General features: G+C 39.1%; 2 protein-coding genes across 4 annotated transcripts in view; one reads left to right on the forward strand and one right to left on the reverse strand.

Annotated features, from left to right (window-relative positions):
- Window positions 1–3,531: 3,531 nt before the first annotated feature.
- LOC108097504 (uncharacterized protein T16H12.9-like) lies at window positions 3,532–11,605 on the reverse strand. Of its 3 annotated transcripts, XM_017199815.2 has the most exons (3): window positions 11,495–11,605; window positions 11,050–11,100; window positions 3,532–4,151 (listed from the first exon to the last, which is right to left on the reverse strand). In XM_017199815.2, exons 1-3 carry the CDS (start codon window positions 11,541–11,543, stop codon window positions 3,967–3,969), a joined length of 285 nt encoding a protein of 94 aa, XP_017055304.2. In that variant the 5' UTR covers window positions 11,544–11,605; the 3' UTR covers window positions 3,532–3,966. The 3 variants fall into 3 exon arrangements, with proteins under 3 accessions (XP_017055304.2, XP_043065481.1, XP_017055305.2); XM_043209546.1 differs by lacking the exons at window positions 11,050–11,100; window positions 11,495–11,605 and adding an exon at window positions 9,811–9,955; XM_017199816.2 differs by lacking the exons at window positions 11,050–11,100; window positions 11,495–11,605 and adding an exon at window positions 7,051–7,179.
- An 814-nt stretch (window positions 11,606–12,419) lies between these two features.
- The window catches only part of LOC108097505 (longitudinals lacking protein, isoforms J/P/Q/S/Z), a 70,195-nt gene continuing 68,720 nt past the window's right edge, over window positions 12,420–13,894 (forward strand). Inside the window, 1 exon segment of the mRNA XM_017199818.2 lies at window positions 12,420–12,519. The gene's annotated coding sequence lies outside the window, so the exon portion shown is untranslated.

Consider the following 13,894-nt stretch of genomic DNA (forward strand, 5'->3'; position numbering starts at 1 on the left):
TACCAACTACATACTACACACTACCTGTGCCCCTCTCCTTTTGAGATATCGCCTGCCAACGCTAAGCTAAAGTGACATTTTGACAGCGATGCGTGATAAACGACGAAAAATGGCTATATGGCCTTTGTTGTGGGTTATTCCTGAACGGATTAGAGGGTTTGGCTTAGTTTGGCCTTTAGCCAGGGGGCTACTAACTTTTGGAAAGCAATAGAGGAAAGCTCTTATGATAAAAACGATTTATTGAATCCAGAAAAATGTTTAAAAATAACACTTATTGAAATTATAAATTCCAATATGTGGATATTGCAGAAAGTGTAATTATGATCCTTAAATAGTGGTCTTAGTAATTTTTATTAACATTATAATACAATTAAATAGTAGTCTTAGTAATTTTTATTAACATACGATTCTTAAATGAGGTGAACGATTTTTTGAGAGTAAATATTAACTGTGGTAAACCAAGTTTAATTTAGTGTAGAGCAGCCGCACCCGCACTTTCTTGGGTTGTGTGTGCTGCAAAAGATACCCAACCCCAACCCCATTAACCCCCCACCCGCTCCTGATTTTAACCCCTGTGCGCCTGACAATGCGTCCGCTGGAGTCGCATAAAAATGTTCGATGCCAGGCAAATAAAAAAGTATAAAACCTCCGGAGTACAAACATGCCGAGACAACTTGAACGGGGGGTGGGGTGTCTTCGGTTATAGTTTTTTTTTTTTGCTTCAATAAGGGGGCTTTAGGGGGTTAAAGGGGGCGGAGGCTTGACATGAGCACACACAGTGGTCGCGTTTTAAAACGCGAACAAAACGCGTGGGCGCACAATAGAGTTGTTGCTGTTACTGTTTTTTTTTTTTGATGTAGTTGTTGGCTTTGCTGTTGGTTGTTGTTGTTATTATTGCTGTTCGGCTGACTTGAGAGTTTGACTGCGCCGCTGGATTTTGACATTTTCTAACACGCGCCTGCCAAGCGGCATAAAAATTGACATATTATAATGTCATGGCGTCCCCGATTTGCGCCACTGCGTCCAACAAACATGCCAGCAAAGTCAGCCAAAAAAAAGGGGGGAAAAAACTACCAAAGGAAAATCTCTCAATCCGTCAACGGAGGCTGCGTGGGTGGGCGGCAATGGAAATCCCGGGCATTGGGGGGGCGTGGCAGCGGAACTCTGCGGAAAATCGAAGGCGCATGCGCACACTCGCGCGTTTTGTTCGAAGTTTTGTTTTCTGTCGTTTTGTTTTGACACAAATGTCTTTTAAATGAAGTTTCCTCTCCGGAAAACCTTTTCTTTGTTTGATTCTCCAAGTTATTTTAATTATTTTATAAATAATAATAATTTTATATTTATTGAACGTATAGTGAAGTATATAATATATGGTTAATCAATTTATTTCGATTTTATGAGTAAGAAAAACACATTTGACTTGTCGTATCGGTTGTCAGTATTTCGTGTCGATAATTCCTGTGACAAAACTGTCTCGAACAACTCACAGCCCACAAGTTTTCAGAGACCCCCAGCTCACGCACTTTTTTCTAGCAGTTTTTCTTTTTTTTTTTTTTTTTTTTGCAAATTTTGTTGTTGTCGTTTTTTTTTTTTCAAAAGTCGGGACACAAACCGCAATTGAGTCTCTCCGTTGAGTTCAGTTGTTGTCTTTATCAGATTGTTGCAATTTTTCTGTTGTTCAATGTTTCGCTGTTGTTGTTACTTCAATTTTTTTGTTGTTTTTGTTGTTTCTGTGCTTGTTGTAGTTGTTGTTGCACAGCCCGCACTCTCTATGGAAAGATCTTTATCAGGCTTTATAGGTTCGCTTTGGTTTTACCCCCAACGAAAGCAACAAACATGGCAGAAAAACATGTAATGAAAATTATGACAAGCCAAAATCCACAATAAGTGTAAAAGAGAGAGCGATAGATGCACTGAGGGAAATACATTTCAGTTTACAGATATAACAGATGCTGTTAAATTTGTTTACTTTACAAGAAAATTTATCAATTGCAATTAATCAATAATTGAATCAACATTCGAAATATGGTACTAAACATGTTTAGATTTATATATGATTTTTTCTCTGTGTAAAGTTGGAGAAGAAAAATTGTAATACGAAAAAATTATAATTCAATGGAAAATTGCGCCCACACACGCCTCTCCAACAATTGTTGTTGGTTGTTTGGTTTTTGGCCTTATCGCAAAGCGGAAAGCGTTGTTGTTCCATGTTGTCAAAGTTGTTGCTCTGGTTGTTGTTATTTTAGTTTTCCGTACTGCATGTGTGCTGAATTCTTTTCATATTTGATTTCTCTGGCCCGATGGTGATGGATTTGCAATCGCAATTTGATGTTCAACCAGATCTTGATGGCAGCTTTTAAGAGGTGGGGGAAATGAATATAGAAATTTAGGGCTTTTGCCTATATTTCTTGTGAACTTGTTTGCTTACGTAAAATGAATCCTTGTGATCTGAAGTGACATAAGAGATCGTTTAAAGATTGATCCAGTTAATTTTGCTAGTTCCCAGATCGCTTACCAATCACGACATGAAAATTGCATTTGGTACGCGTTTTTCTTTCTCTCTCTTTCTCAGCGGAATCGTGAATCGGTTAATGATCATTACAAATTACACTTGCCATTCGCCGGCGAACACGATTGCCGTTCTTTGGCTTTCCTGGAAACATAATTACCATGATTTCTAACCGTCTTTTAATTGAATTAAATGCGAACAAGCGATCGCTGCATAATAATAAATTGCCGTCGATTGACGATCGTTAGCAGTCGGCAAAAGCGAAAGTTGCGTTCGCCAAATTGGCCAAGATCGGATCGTAGAGCTCCTTCCTCCACTCCAAATCGCTATATTCCGTTGTCTCTATTTCTGTCTCTCTCTTTCATTTCTAAGTGATCGGTGTCGCCGGTAGTCCGCTGTCGGTCGTCCTGCTCAGTTGTTGCTGTAAATTAAGATCGTGCGATTAGCGCTGACAGCGAGCGGGCGATCGGGGCAATCGGTCGATCGGTCGGGCAATCGGCAAGATCGAGCTATCGATCGCGGCTCTTTGGGAGAGCTTTCTACATTTTTAATGAGCATTTCAGCTCCACCATCGATCGTGAGCCAGGGGCATCTCATCTCCATCTCTCTCTCTCTCTCTCTCTCTCTCTATTCAGTTGATTGGAGTTCATCTATCCAAGGATCGGAATACCACAATACCTGTCCCGACAGTCATGTGGGTGGCCTCCAGTCTCTGCTGTTTCTGTTATCGAGGAATTATGAAACCCCGAAAGAAATGGAAAGGAAAGGCTGAGCATTAGGCTTAGGAGAAGTCGATTTTTCCCAGCTAAATGTTTGGACATTATGTTTGTAGAGTTCAACAATTTTGAAAGAATTTGTCGTTAATTAAGAATTTCTTATTGGTCAACTACTGACGCCATGTTCATCTGCATCAATAGCTAAACTAATTTGTTGAAGAGTTCTTTAAAATATACTTATTCTTAGCATAAATAGATTTCTTATTTTAATATTTAATCAATCTTCAATCAATAATGATTTAAATATTGTTCAGTATTATTTGAAAATATATATATTCCTTTATTCTATTCTTTTACAATATTTCGGATTTGAAGTACCCTCTCAACCTAATTTACTATTTAGGGTATTGCCAGTTTCGTTTTGGCCAGCATCTTCATGGGCAGCCCGAGGTTGTTGTTTCTGTTGTTACCGCTGTTGTTTTCATGTTGTTGTCGTTGTTGTTGTTGTTGCTTGCGGTTGTGCGGGTGCGGATGCCTTGGCCAGGTCGTCTTGTTGTTGTTGTTGCTGTTTTGTTTTTCGCTGCTTTTTTCGACCGATCGTTGTCGTCATCGTCGTCGTCGTCGTCGTCGTCGCTTGTAGTCCCCAAGTTCCAAGTTCCAGGCTCGAAGTACCAGGTCCCCAGTCCTCCCAACATCTCCGGACTCCTTTGGGCCTGTCCGTGAGTGTATGTTGGTCCGTTGTTAATTTGCGTTTTGTTGCATTTGTTGTTGCCTCGGTTGTTGTTGGCTGGCTGGCAAATTGTTACACGCGTTGCCTGCTTTGATGTCTTTATGGGTTTTGAATTTAGTGTTGGCCTGCCCCGCACAATCGTGACTGCAAGTCGTCGGGCGGGGGGAGGAACGGGGCTTCCACGAGGGAGAGTTCACTGTACATGTTAAAAAAAAAAAAAATACATTTTAAAACTGAAAGTATGAATATATTTCTCATATTTATGGAGTGGAAGCTACAAAGGTTTAAAAATAAGAAACCTCTAATTGTAATTTGTTTCCAAAAAATTTCATTATTTAACAAACAAATTGTTTAATGTTCTGTTAATAATGTGAAGTATGGTAATTTTTATCAGTGCATTGCTGGTTGTCTTCCTCACCCAACGACTCCCCCTCAGAAGACATAATCAAATGTGGACAAAATTATTGAGCAATTTAGTTTTACTTTATGGAGCAATTGCTTTGGTTCAGGGGAACTTTCAGGAGGTTGGCATGAGGCTTGGGATCTGGGATCCCAAATTTTGCCGTTGGTGTTGATGCCCCGAAAAGTCTGTGGCATCAACATCATCATCATCATCATCATCTCTGCAATGATCATTCTGGGCCGCGTTTACTTTATGTTTATGCGGTAAATGGCATTAATGGATTTATAGATTCACGTTCCAGAGGTGCCTCCATTTTACCCCACTTCGCCCCTCTGAATTCAGCTTGTTTGCGCTTAGTTTTGATTAGGATTTATGGCGATTTATGGCAGGCCTATGGGCGAAAGGGGGCGATTGTGGGGGAGAGACTGTTTTTCAAGGCGCACTTTCTGCAATGGCAGCCCACTAAACCGGCATCAATCATGATGGAAGGCGCACTAAATGTTGGTAATTATGTTGGAGCAAAAAAAAACAGCATAAAGGTGATTTCAATGAGCGCGTAAATCATACAGATCGAAAATAAACAAGCATTTAAAACGCATCAAATTTACATAAAATAAATATAAGAAAAAATGAGAGCGAGCCCTTTCACAATTTAATAAATCAATCATATAAGCATTTAATGTCCATCATAATTTTTCAGTCAATCCAAGAATACTTCCTTTTAGCGAAGCTTTTATTAAAATTCAAAAGTTCTAAATTTAATAATAGACCTTTCTTTCCTGTCAATCAATCAATTGAGTTCTAAACTTTATAGAAAATCGCTCTTGTCCTCGGGGTCAATAAAGCTCATTAGCAAAGTTCAATCATCGTGGGCACCGATCAAAATGAATGCATCCATTTGTGTCAATCAGGGATTGCTGACCTTTTGTAGTGTTTGCTTTCAGCCGCAAATGGTCACCCACACGAGCGATTTGATTGATAGTTGCATTGAGATGGCCAATCCCCCGAGACCATGACAAAGTAGTTTGTCCATTACTTCGTCCTCCTTTTTTTTTTTTTTTTTTTTTTTTTTGAGGAACCTTCCCTTTTTTTTACTGGGCCGTGCCCCGATTTAAGGCATTTAGCTTTTCAAATGACCTTTCTGATGGCATGACTTTTTTGGTCCACTGTTTGCGACATTTAAAAATACACAAAAAAGGTGGATGACTTTTAAAATGTAATGTGCAACATATTTTATTTACATCTAAAAGGATTTTAAAATATGTTAAGCTTGTTTGATAAAAATAAATGTATAGATGTTTTTTTGATAAATATTAATGGTAATAGTAGAATTGTTTTGTTTAAATGTGCATAATTACTTAGCTAGATATTTAAATTATTTTCTTTATAGAGTGTTCAACATTTCGGTTTCAAGACCGACCTTCCTTTCTTTTTTTTTTTTTTTGCCTGCGCTGGGCGATTTTGCCCTTTGGCCAAAAACTGTCGCAACTCATCAATTTTCATTCACCGGCCGTGGCCAAGACGCGTCTTTGCAACTATTATTCACGCCTTGGCAACGGGTTCTCCTCTCGGAGTTTTAGCGCGCAGCTCCAACTCCCAGATGGCTCCACATCCACATCCACATCCCAGTTCTCCCCGTGCGCCACTTTGACGTTAAGCCAGAGCAATGAATGCTTTTAGCTGAAAACTGAGTAATTGAGTGACAATTAAGTTATTTCTAGACGAACAAGCCGCGATCGTCGTCGGTCCTTGGCTCCTCTCCTTGGCTGGCTGACCAGTCAGTCTGCTCGCCCGCTTTTTCTCCCTCCGACTCGCTCTTTTTATATATATTTTCTTTTTATGAAATATTGCCAAGTTCATATCTCAATTATGAGTGCCGACGATGCCTGGGTAACAGTGGTGCCAACATGAGAAGTGCCGAGTGAAAAACTATTAAAAAGGTTCTTATATGATTTTGGTTTTATTTTGGGTTGATTAGTAAAATATTTTAATGCAAATTTTGATTTAGTTCAAGAAGCCTTATATTAAACAGAAGCTCACTCCTTTTGTTTACAATTAAACTCACAGATAAACGTAAGCATAATATCATAATTTTTTATTTATTTTGCTTATAATTCCTTCAAGAAGGGGTTTTTGAAACCTATTTGAAAATTTGTTATGGCTTTTAAGCCACTGTGCATTGTAGCACTGCAACTGCTGCACTTTGAGCCCCTCATCCTGCTCCTCCGTGAGTGAGATTAATCGCAGCTTTGACAGGCGCTGCATTTGCTGCTGCATTTCGGTTTTCTTGCCGTTTGCATGATTAAGCATTGCGGGGCGTACTAAAAAGGGGGCGGCGGAACGGTGGGGGCGGGGCAGACCGCTGGCTTTGCCTTTGACATTATCACCAAAAGTGCCGACTGCGCAGGCGCAAAGCCGTCGTCGACTTGAGTTGAGTTGAGTTGAGTCAAGTCAATCACAGACAAACTCCTCCTGGCCCACATCATTAGTAGTCAACTGTTTACAGTTTTTTCTCGCGGTTTATGTTTCTTTTTTCCTTGTAAATACTCTTTTTAAAAGGATTTCGAAACCTTTGTTTATGTAAATAATTACAATGTGCTGATATATAATATTTATGTGGAAATGTTTATTAAGGCTTCGTTTAATTGCGGTCAATGTTTTTTCCAATAAATATTTATTGTAATAAACTTACTTGTAAGGGCATACGAAACTTCGGCTTTTCATGGATTATCTTTCTTGCATCTATGGGTCCCCGTTTCATGTTTTTTTTTAGTTTACTTTTTCTTTTTTCGGTTGCCGTTGCCTTTTGATGTTCGAGAGCTGAGATTTGGTGAACTTTAACATCGCTTATGTCAAATTATGTCTTCATTTTGTTCAGTTGAGGGCGTGGCGCCTTGGGGTCTGTAACTATTCCCCCCCCACCCTTTTCTCCACCACTGATTTTTCCATTCTCTTCGCTGATTTATGACCAAAAGTGCATTTGGCGGCGGCTTGTTTTTGTTTACGTTTTACCGCTGACAAAACGCTGCAATTTTTTTCACTTCTCTTGAAATATTACGCATACGCAGCGTGTGCGGGTGGGTGGGGTGTCGTTAGTGGAGGAGCGCAATGGGGATGGAACTGGGTAAGGGAAAGGGAGCGGCAGGGGGAAACGGGGGCGGTATTATGACAAATTGCACAAGAGCCGCGCGCGAACTTGAGAAAACAAATGCGATAGGAAAACATGCAAAAAGCACAAAAGGCACAAAAAAAAAAAGAAGAGAGGGTTACTGGGGGGAAAAGAAAATAAGAGTACACACAGAGAAAAACAGACGCCGAGCGATATGAAAAGCGTAGCCGACAAGAGCAACAAAGTGCAGGAAGCGTTTAGCGAAGGGTGGTGGGTAAAAGGGGGCGCTTGTGGCGGTGGTGGTGGTGGGGGTGGGGCGGTCGGTCGGTCGGTCGGTCGGTCGGTCGGGTGGTGGGCGGTGGAAGCGTGTGCGTATGCATTCGACGCTGCCAACGCGTCGCCGCTGATTGTTTTTGTTGTTGCTGTTGTTTTTGTTGTCGCTGTCGCGTTACATAAGTCGCATATCGTTTCCGCCACAGCGCCCACACAAACACACACTAAAACACACATTCGCACAGTGGGTCAAGAGGTGATCGGCGAACAAATGATAAACAATAAAAGGTCTGGGGGTCTTTCAAAAACTATTAAAGGAAGGCAAGACTTTAACGGAAATTTATGTGAAGTATACTTTAAATGTGAAATGCCACAGTTTTTATTTTTCAATAACTAGTGAGTTAATATTGGTTTTATCACTAGATTTTAAATCTTCTGATGGTTTAACTCCGTTTAAAGTTAAGTATATATTTAAAAAATCGCACAGTTTTCAGTATATAAAAAATAGTATGCAAAATACTTAGTACTATATACAAATTATATTAGATATGGTGACAAATATTGCATACTTTTTGGGGCAATTGCAAAGCTTCCGCCATTGAAAATAATTAAATAAGAAGCAAAGATAAATACTTTAAGTAATTAATAGCCTATTAATGTAATAATGTTTTGATTTTTTCGCGTTTTTTTTTTTTTTGTCTTTTAAATTGGGGTTATCTCTTTAGGTTTTTAAGCTCACATTGAGAAACAAAAGCAGAAAACTAAAAGCGATCTCCACCCACTGTACGCCTGTGGGGAAAGAAGAAGCAGGAGAAGAGGAAGCAGTGTCCGTGTGCATTCTCCATTCTCACATTTTCGTACTTTCGCATTTTCGCATTCTCCCACAGCTTTTGTGCACTCGTTCTCCGCTGTGTTCTCGTTTTCGTTCGCACATCGTCCCCCCCGCTCTGCGATCTGGCCTCTCGCTCGCACTCGCACTCCCACTCGGCGATCGCATTGCGCATTGCGTTGCGCATCAGAACAACGGTCGACCTTGACAGTGAAAATTCAATGGCTGCGACGACGTTGGCGCTGCCACTGCCTCTGCCGATGTCGACGTCGACGTCGACAGCGACGCGTTTGCAATTGACGAGCGCAAATTGTTGTTATACATATATATGCACACAAATATATATATAAGTTTACACACACAGATATATTTGTTAGGGCGTACAGTAGCAGATCGGATATTGTTTAAGGACTTTTTAAACCAAAGTAAAATTCTATTAAACAAAAAAAAGGTTATATTAAAAATGGTTGAAAACACCTTTAAACAGATTACGATACTTTTAAGGAAAATATCTTATATTGTACTTTAGATGAAGCGTCAAGTTTTTGAAATGTTATTTTGAAAGAAATTTTCAATCGGAAAAAACCTTTACGAGGGATTACTGTACGCCGTATGGGTATGTGTAGACATTTGGTTCCTGCACTAGTTTTCGCAATTTGTAGAACTCAAACATTTTGCGTATGTTACCGTCTGAATGACCGATTGTTTGTTATTTTTGTTGCTTTGGGCTGTTGTTGCTTTAGGTGCATTCGCCGCACGACCTTGAACATTGTAGTTTTTTCTCGCAATTGGCAGCGTGCGCAAATAAAATAAACAAACACACGGCCGCACATGTGTGCAGATCGGCAAAGATATGTAAATCGGCCTGTAAATATCTATTTACATACCAAGAAAGTCTTTGCCTTTTACACTTATTCCCAATCGCTTAAATGATAACTTGAAAAAATGTTTGCTTCTGAAATAATATTTGGAAATTTTTTACCAGCTTAAATTTTTAAAAGACAAAATCGTTGACTAAAAATAATTTTAGGAAAAATGTTGATATTTTCACCAATTACATAATTTATAAAATTTTAAAAATGTTCACGCATTTTGAACAACTTGGGTTTAATTTTAAGTACATTTTTAGAATAGACAAACGTATTTTGAAATAATTTAGTCAAACCTGAACCCTGTGTCATTGTAATCTACTTATATCCTTTTCCCATTGCTTGCGTACTTAAGATCCTACTAAGGCGTACCTTGTGATTTGTGTTGAGTTTTTGCCGAATTATTTTCGTTCTTTTTGCGCAACTAGGTGAAAAATAGCGACTAGAAAATGAGAGAAAAAGAAAAACCCTACCGCATTTGTATAAAAATTGTGTTTGGCAATGAAAAACGTTGGACATTGGCTCTTAGCAACATTTTACGTGCGAGATTCGAATTCGTTTGTTGCTGATTTCGCAAAGAAAATTTCAACACTTTTTGCACTTTCTTTTGTTTGCCAGCAAACAGTTTGAATGTGCCAGGGGGCGGCGGTGAGGGTCTGAGCGGATGGTTGATGGGCGGCGGGAGCTGTTGGCAACAACTGCCTTGGCTCGATTGTTCGGTTAAGTTTTCAAGGGCACGCGCGTGCTATTGCGAGAGTTTATTTTTTTTTTTTTTTGGCTTGGAGCGGAAGAAGGCTTCTATTCAGGGGAAGAATACAGCATTTCATTGGATTTATTGACATGTTTCGTTTTAAAAAATTGTCTTAACATAAAGTAAGGAATGAAATTTCACAACCTGGTTTTGAGCAACACTTTGTACGGCTGTGGGTGTTAAATAGGTTAAGAGTGGGTGGTGGCTTGGGGAATGGAAAAACACGCGCTATCCGCAATTCTAACGCGATCAGTTTCACTTGCCAGACAGAACAAACAAATACACTTGGGAAATAAATAAAGCTGTACTGTATGAATAATATAATCTTTTTATTGAAAAAGGAGAAAGGTGTGTATATTAATTTGGCAAAAAAATGACTAAAACGATAAATATAAAGGATCACTTAAAAAAGCCTTTAAAACATAAAAAAGAATATGAAATTAATATATATTTTTTTAAAATAATAATTTATTAATAACAACAATTAAATAATTATTTTGTCAATAATAATTTTCAACAAAATAAAAATAAAATTAAAAAAAATAGTTGTAGTTTAGGAAATGTAGTGAATAATTCTTTGTTTCCCTCTCTACTAGACTGCCCCCTTCCACAATGTCTCCCACTCAGGCCATCCCTTTCGCACGCGCTTGGCCTTGCACTTACGCTGCTGCGTTCCGCGGTCGACGCTACCGCCTCAGCCGGCGTCGTCGCCAACGCCACGCTTTGCACTTCCGCACACACGACAAATAAAAACAAAAATAAAAAAAAGCGACTAACGAACAGCTGACGAAGCGTGGCAGCAAAGTGCCACCTCTCGCTCTCGCCCCGTCCTTGTCGCACTCGCCCTCCGTCCCGCTCACCTGCAGCGCCGACAGCTTCTCGCTCGCTCCACATCTCGTCGACAAATGCAGCTAAAAGTGAAAAGTTAGCAAAAAGAATGTTAGAATCAGTGCTGATCTAGGTTAAGAAAAAGAAAAAAGTTATAAATTTTTAAATTATATTTTTTAGATTTCTTGAAGATACATATTAATTTAAACAAAAAGTCAAGTAAACATTATTTTCCTGTAGGATACAAATGGGTACCTTTATATGTTACTATATATCAATTCTGGCAAAAGTTTGAGTACTCAATTCCAGATCAAATTTTTTTTTAATTTGTTTTTAAAATTGGTAGAACAATATTAGCTTTTTAATATATTGAAGCAAAGGAGAAGTATAAAATACATTAGAAATCCTTTCTTTCAACCTACTAAGTAGGATGTATTTTAAAAATTTTTTTTTATTGAAAACTGAAATAGAAAGTACCTTTATCTTGACGCTGATTTGCCTGGTATTTGGCCGGCGTTTTTGGCATCTCTGGCCCGTAGAACTAGCCAACTGCAGCTGCGTTTGCCGTCATCGTCGCCGCTGCCCATCGTCAATTTTTATTTTATTTATTTTGCCGTGGCTTGTGTGTGTGCCTGTTTTTTTTTATATTTTTTTTTTTTTTGCTCTATCGTTACTCGTTTTCATTTCGCCTGCTGCGGTTTCAGTTGTCATTTTACTACAGCCGCTGTTAGTTAGTTATTTGTGTGCGTCGTCGCGCGTTTCTCAGTGCCACTGCAACGCGAAGTTTGAGCCACCAGCAGCAGCGGCAAAAAGTAACTGCAACAGCAGCAGCAACTGCAACAGCAACAGCAACAGCGGCAACATCAGCAACGAAAATTGCAGGCACAGCAGCAACACACATCCTTCCTGGGCGTGCGCGCGCGTTTTAAAACGCGCGCAAAAATCCCCAAAAGTTCGCGGTTTTTGATTTTTTTTTTTTTTTGGTTTTGTAGGTGTGATTTTTGCATGTTCTGGGTGAATTTTGCTGGTGTTTCAGTCGCTATCGCGATCTTCTCAAGGCTGCACGCGTTTTCTGCTGACGCCGCCGTTTGCGTCGCTGCCGCGTCGTCATCGCGTCTGCGTCGCGTCTACGTGTTCAAAGGCAGAAATTCCTTTCAGTTCGTGCCGTTCGCCTTCATAATTCCCCCTAATTATCCGCCGTCGTACATTTAATATTTTATATATTTTTGTTTTTTTTTTTTCGGTGTTTGTGTAATATGCAAAAAAATGCACAAGAAATGAACGCCACGTTTCAAACGCATGCATAACGCATATCAAGTTGAAGAAAGTCCAAAAGGCAAACACATGCATATACCAAATAAATAAATTAAGGAAACAACTGATAAATATAAAATAGTAATCGTTTAGAGATTAATCTTCGGCTTTTGTGTAATAATAATCTTTGCAAAGAGCGGTTATTATTCTTGTTCTATTTACCGCTGCCTGCTGCATAAGCAAACAGGGTGAGTCAAGTCGCGTGAAATGGTATATAGTGCACGATCACAAACACATTTACACAACATGGCGTATACGCGATGCGTCAAGTATACGCAGTGGGGTAATTGGAAATATGTCAGTTACGTAAAGATTTGAGAAAGTTTAAGCATTTTATGGCGAAAAATATTTTGTTGGTAACTGGATTGGACTTAAGTGTTTTTTTGAACTGGTGTTTTCATTTAAAATAAATAAGCAAATATAGTATTAAATACTTGTTTTAAGAATTTTAATAATTATTAAACCTAAAACAGCAAAGCTTCTAGAAATTATATTCTACCAGGAAAACGACTTCTTCCTCACCTTTTCATTAAATGGCAGACATTCTGTCGTGGTGCTAAAGCGCAAATGCCTTGAACTGTCACAAAAATATAAATTCGTCGTGTTGTTGTAGTTTGTACTACTTATTGTTGTTGTTGCTGTTGTTATTGTTGTTATTATTATTATTGCCGGCTTTGACTTTATCAGTCATTTGCTTGTGTATTATCAGTCCAAAGAGCCATAAAACAAAGGCAAGCTGACAAAAAGAAATTGAAAACGCTAGAAATTCAATTAGAAACAAAACTTGCCCAGCGGAGAAATTGTTTGGAATTGCATATATGCAAGTGCTCAGCCGTTTTGGCGATAAACGTTGGCGCTTTTTCGCCGCTGATAACACGAAGCCAAAGTGCGCTCGTGTGGGCGGTGGGTTGGTGGTCTAGTGGGTGGTGGGTGGCGACAGGGGGAAGACCAAGGGCATGGCATGCGTGTGCGATAAGCGAAGAAAGCGTTTGAAAGCGTTTGAAAGCGCGGGGGCCAACGGCAGGCGGATCAGGTGAAAAGCTAGACTCGCCACTGCGTTTTGTGCCTTGTATATATCACTAATTAAAATACATATATACGTACATATATGCAAGGCAGTGCTCTATAATCTGACAGAGGCACTCAAATTAGTACTTCAAGTCGGCTGTGCAAGAAGCAAAGTATTTTTGAGTAACATAAAAATATTGTGTATGGTATGAGAATAATATCTAAACTCACGTTTTACTCCTGTAATTAATTTTTAAATAATGGCAAATTAGTTCAATAGTAAAAGATATAAATACCCGAATAATTTATAGATTAATTTATTAGGTGAAAAAATAACAATACAAGTAAGAAATCAATTCGATTATTCATTTGTTAGAGAATATTAGTTAAAATCCTCCGTTTAACAGATCGAGCCTTTCTTATTTTTAGTGTTTTTGCCCTGCTTAATGCAGCGCAACGAATTGCGGCGAGCGGCAAAAAAGCTTTTCATCAGCCCACAGCCGACAAACAACTAGCAACAACAACAATACCAACAACACACCCATAGACACAGCA

Source organism: Drosophila ficusphila, unplaced genomic scaffold (genome assembly GCF_018152265.1).
Source record: "Drosophila ficusphila isolate 14025-0441.05 unplaced genomic scaffold, ASM1815226v1 contig_197, whole genome shotgun sequence".
Taxonomy (NCBI): Eukaryota; Metazoa; Arthropoda; class Insecta; order Diptera; family Drosophilidae; genus Drosophila; species Drosophila ficusphila.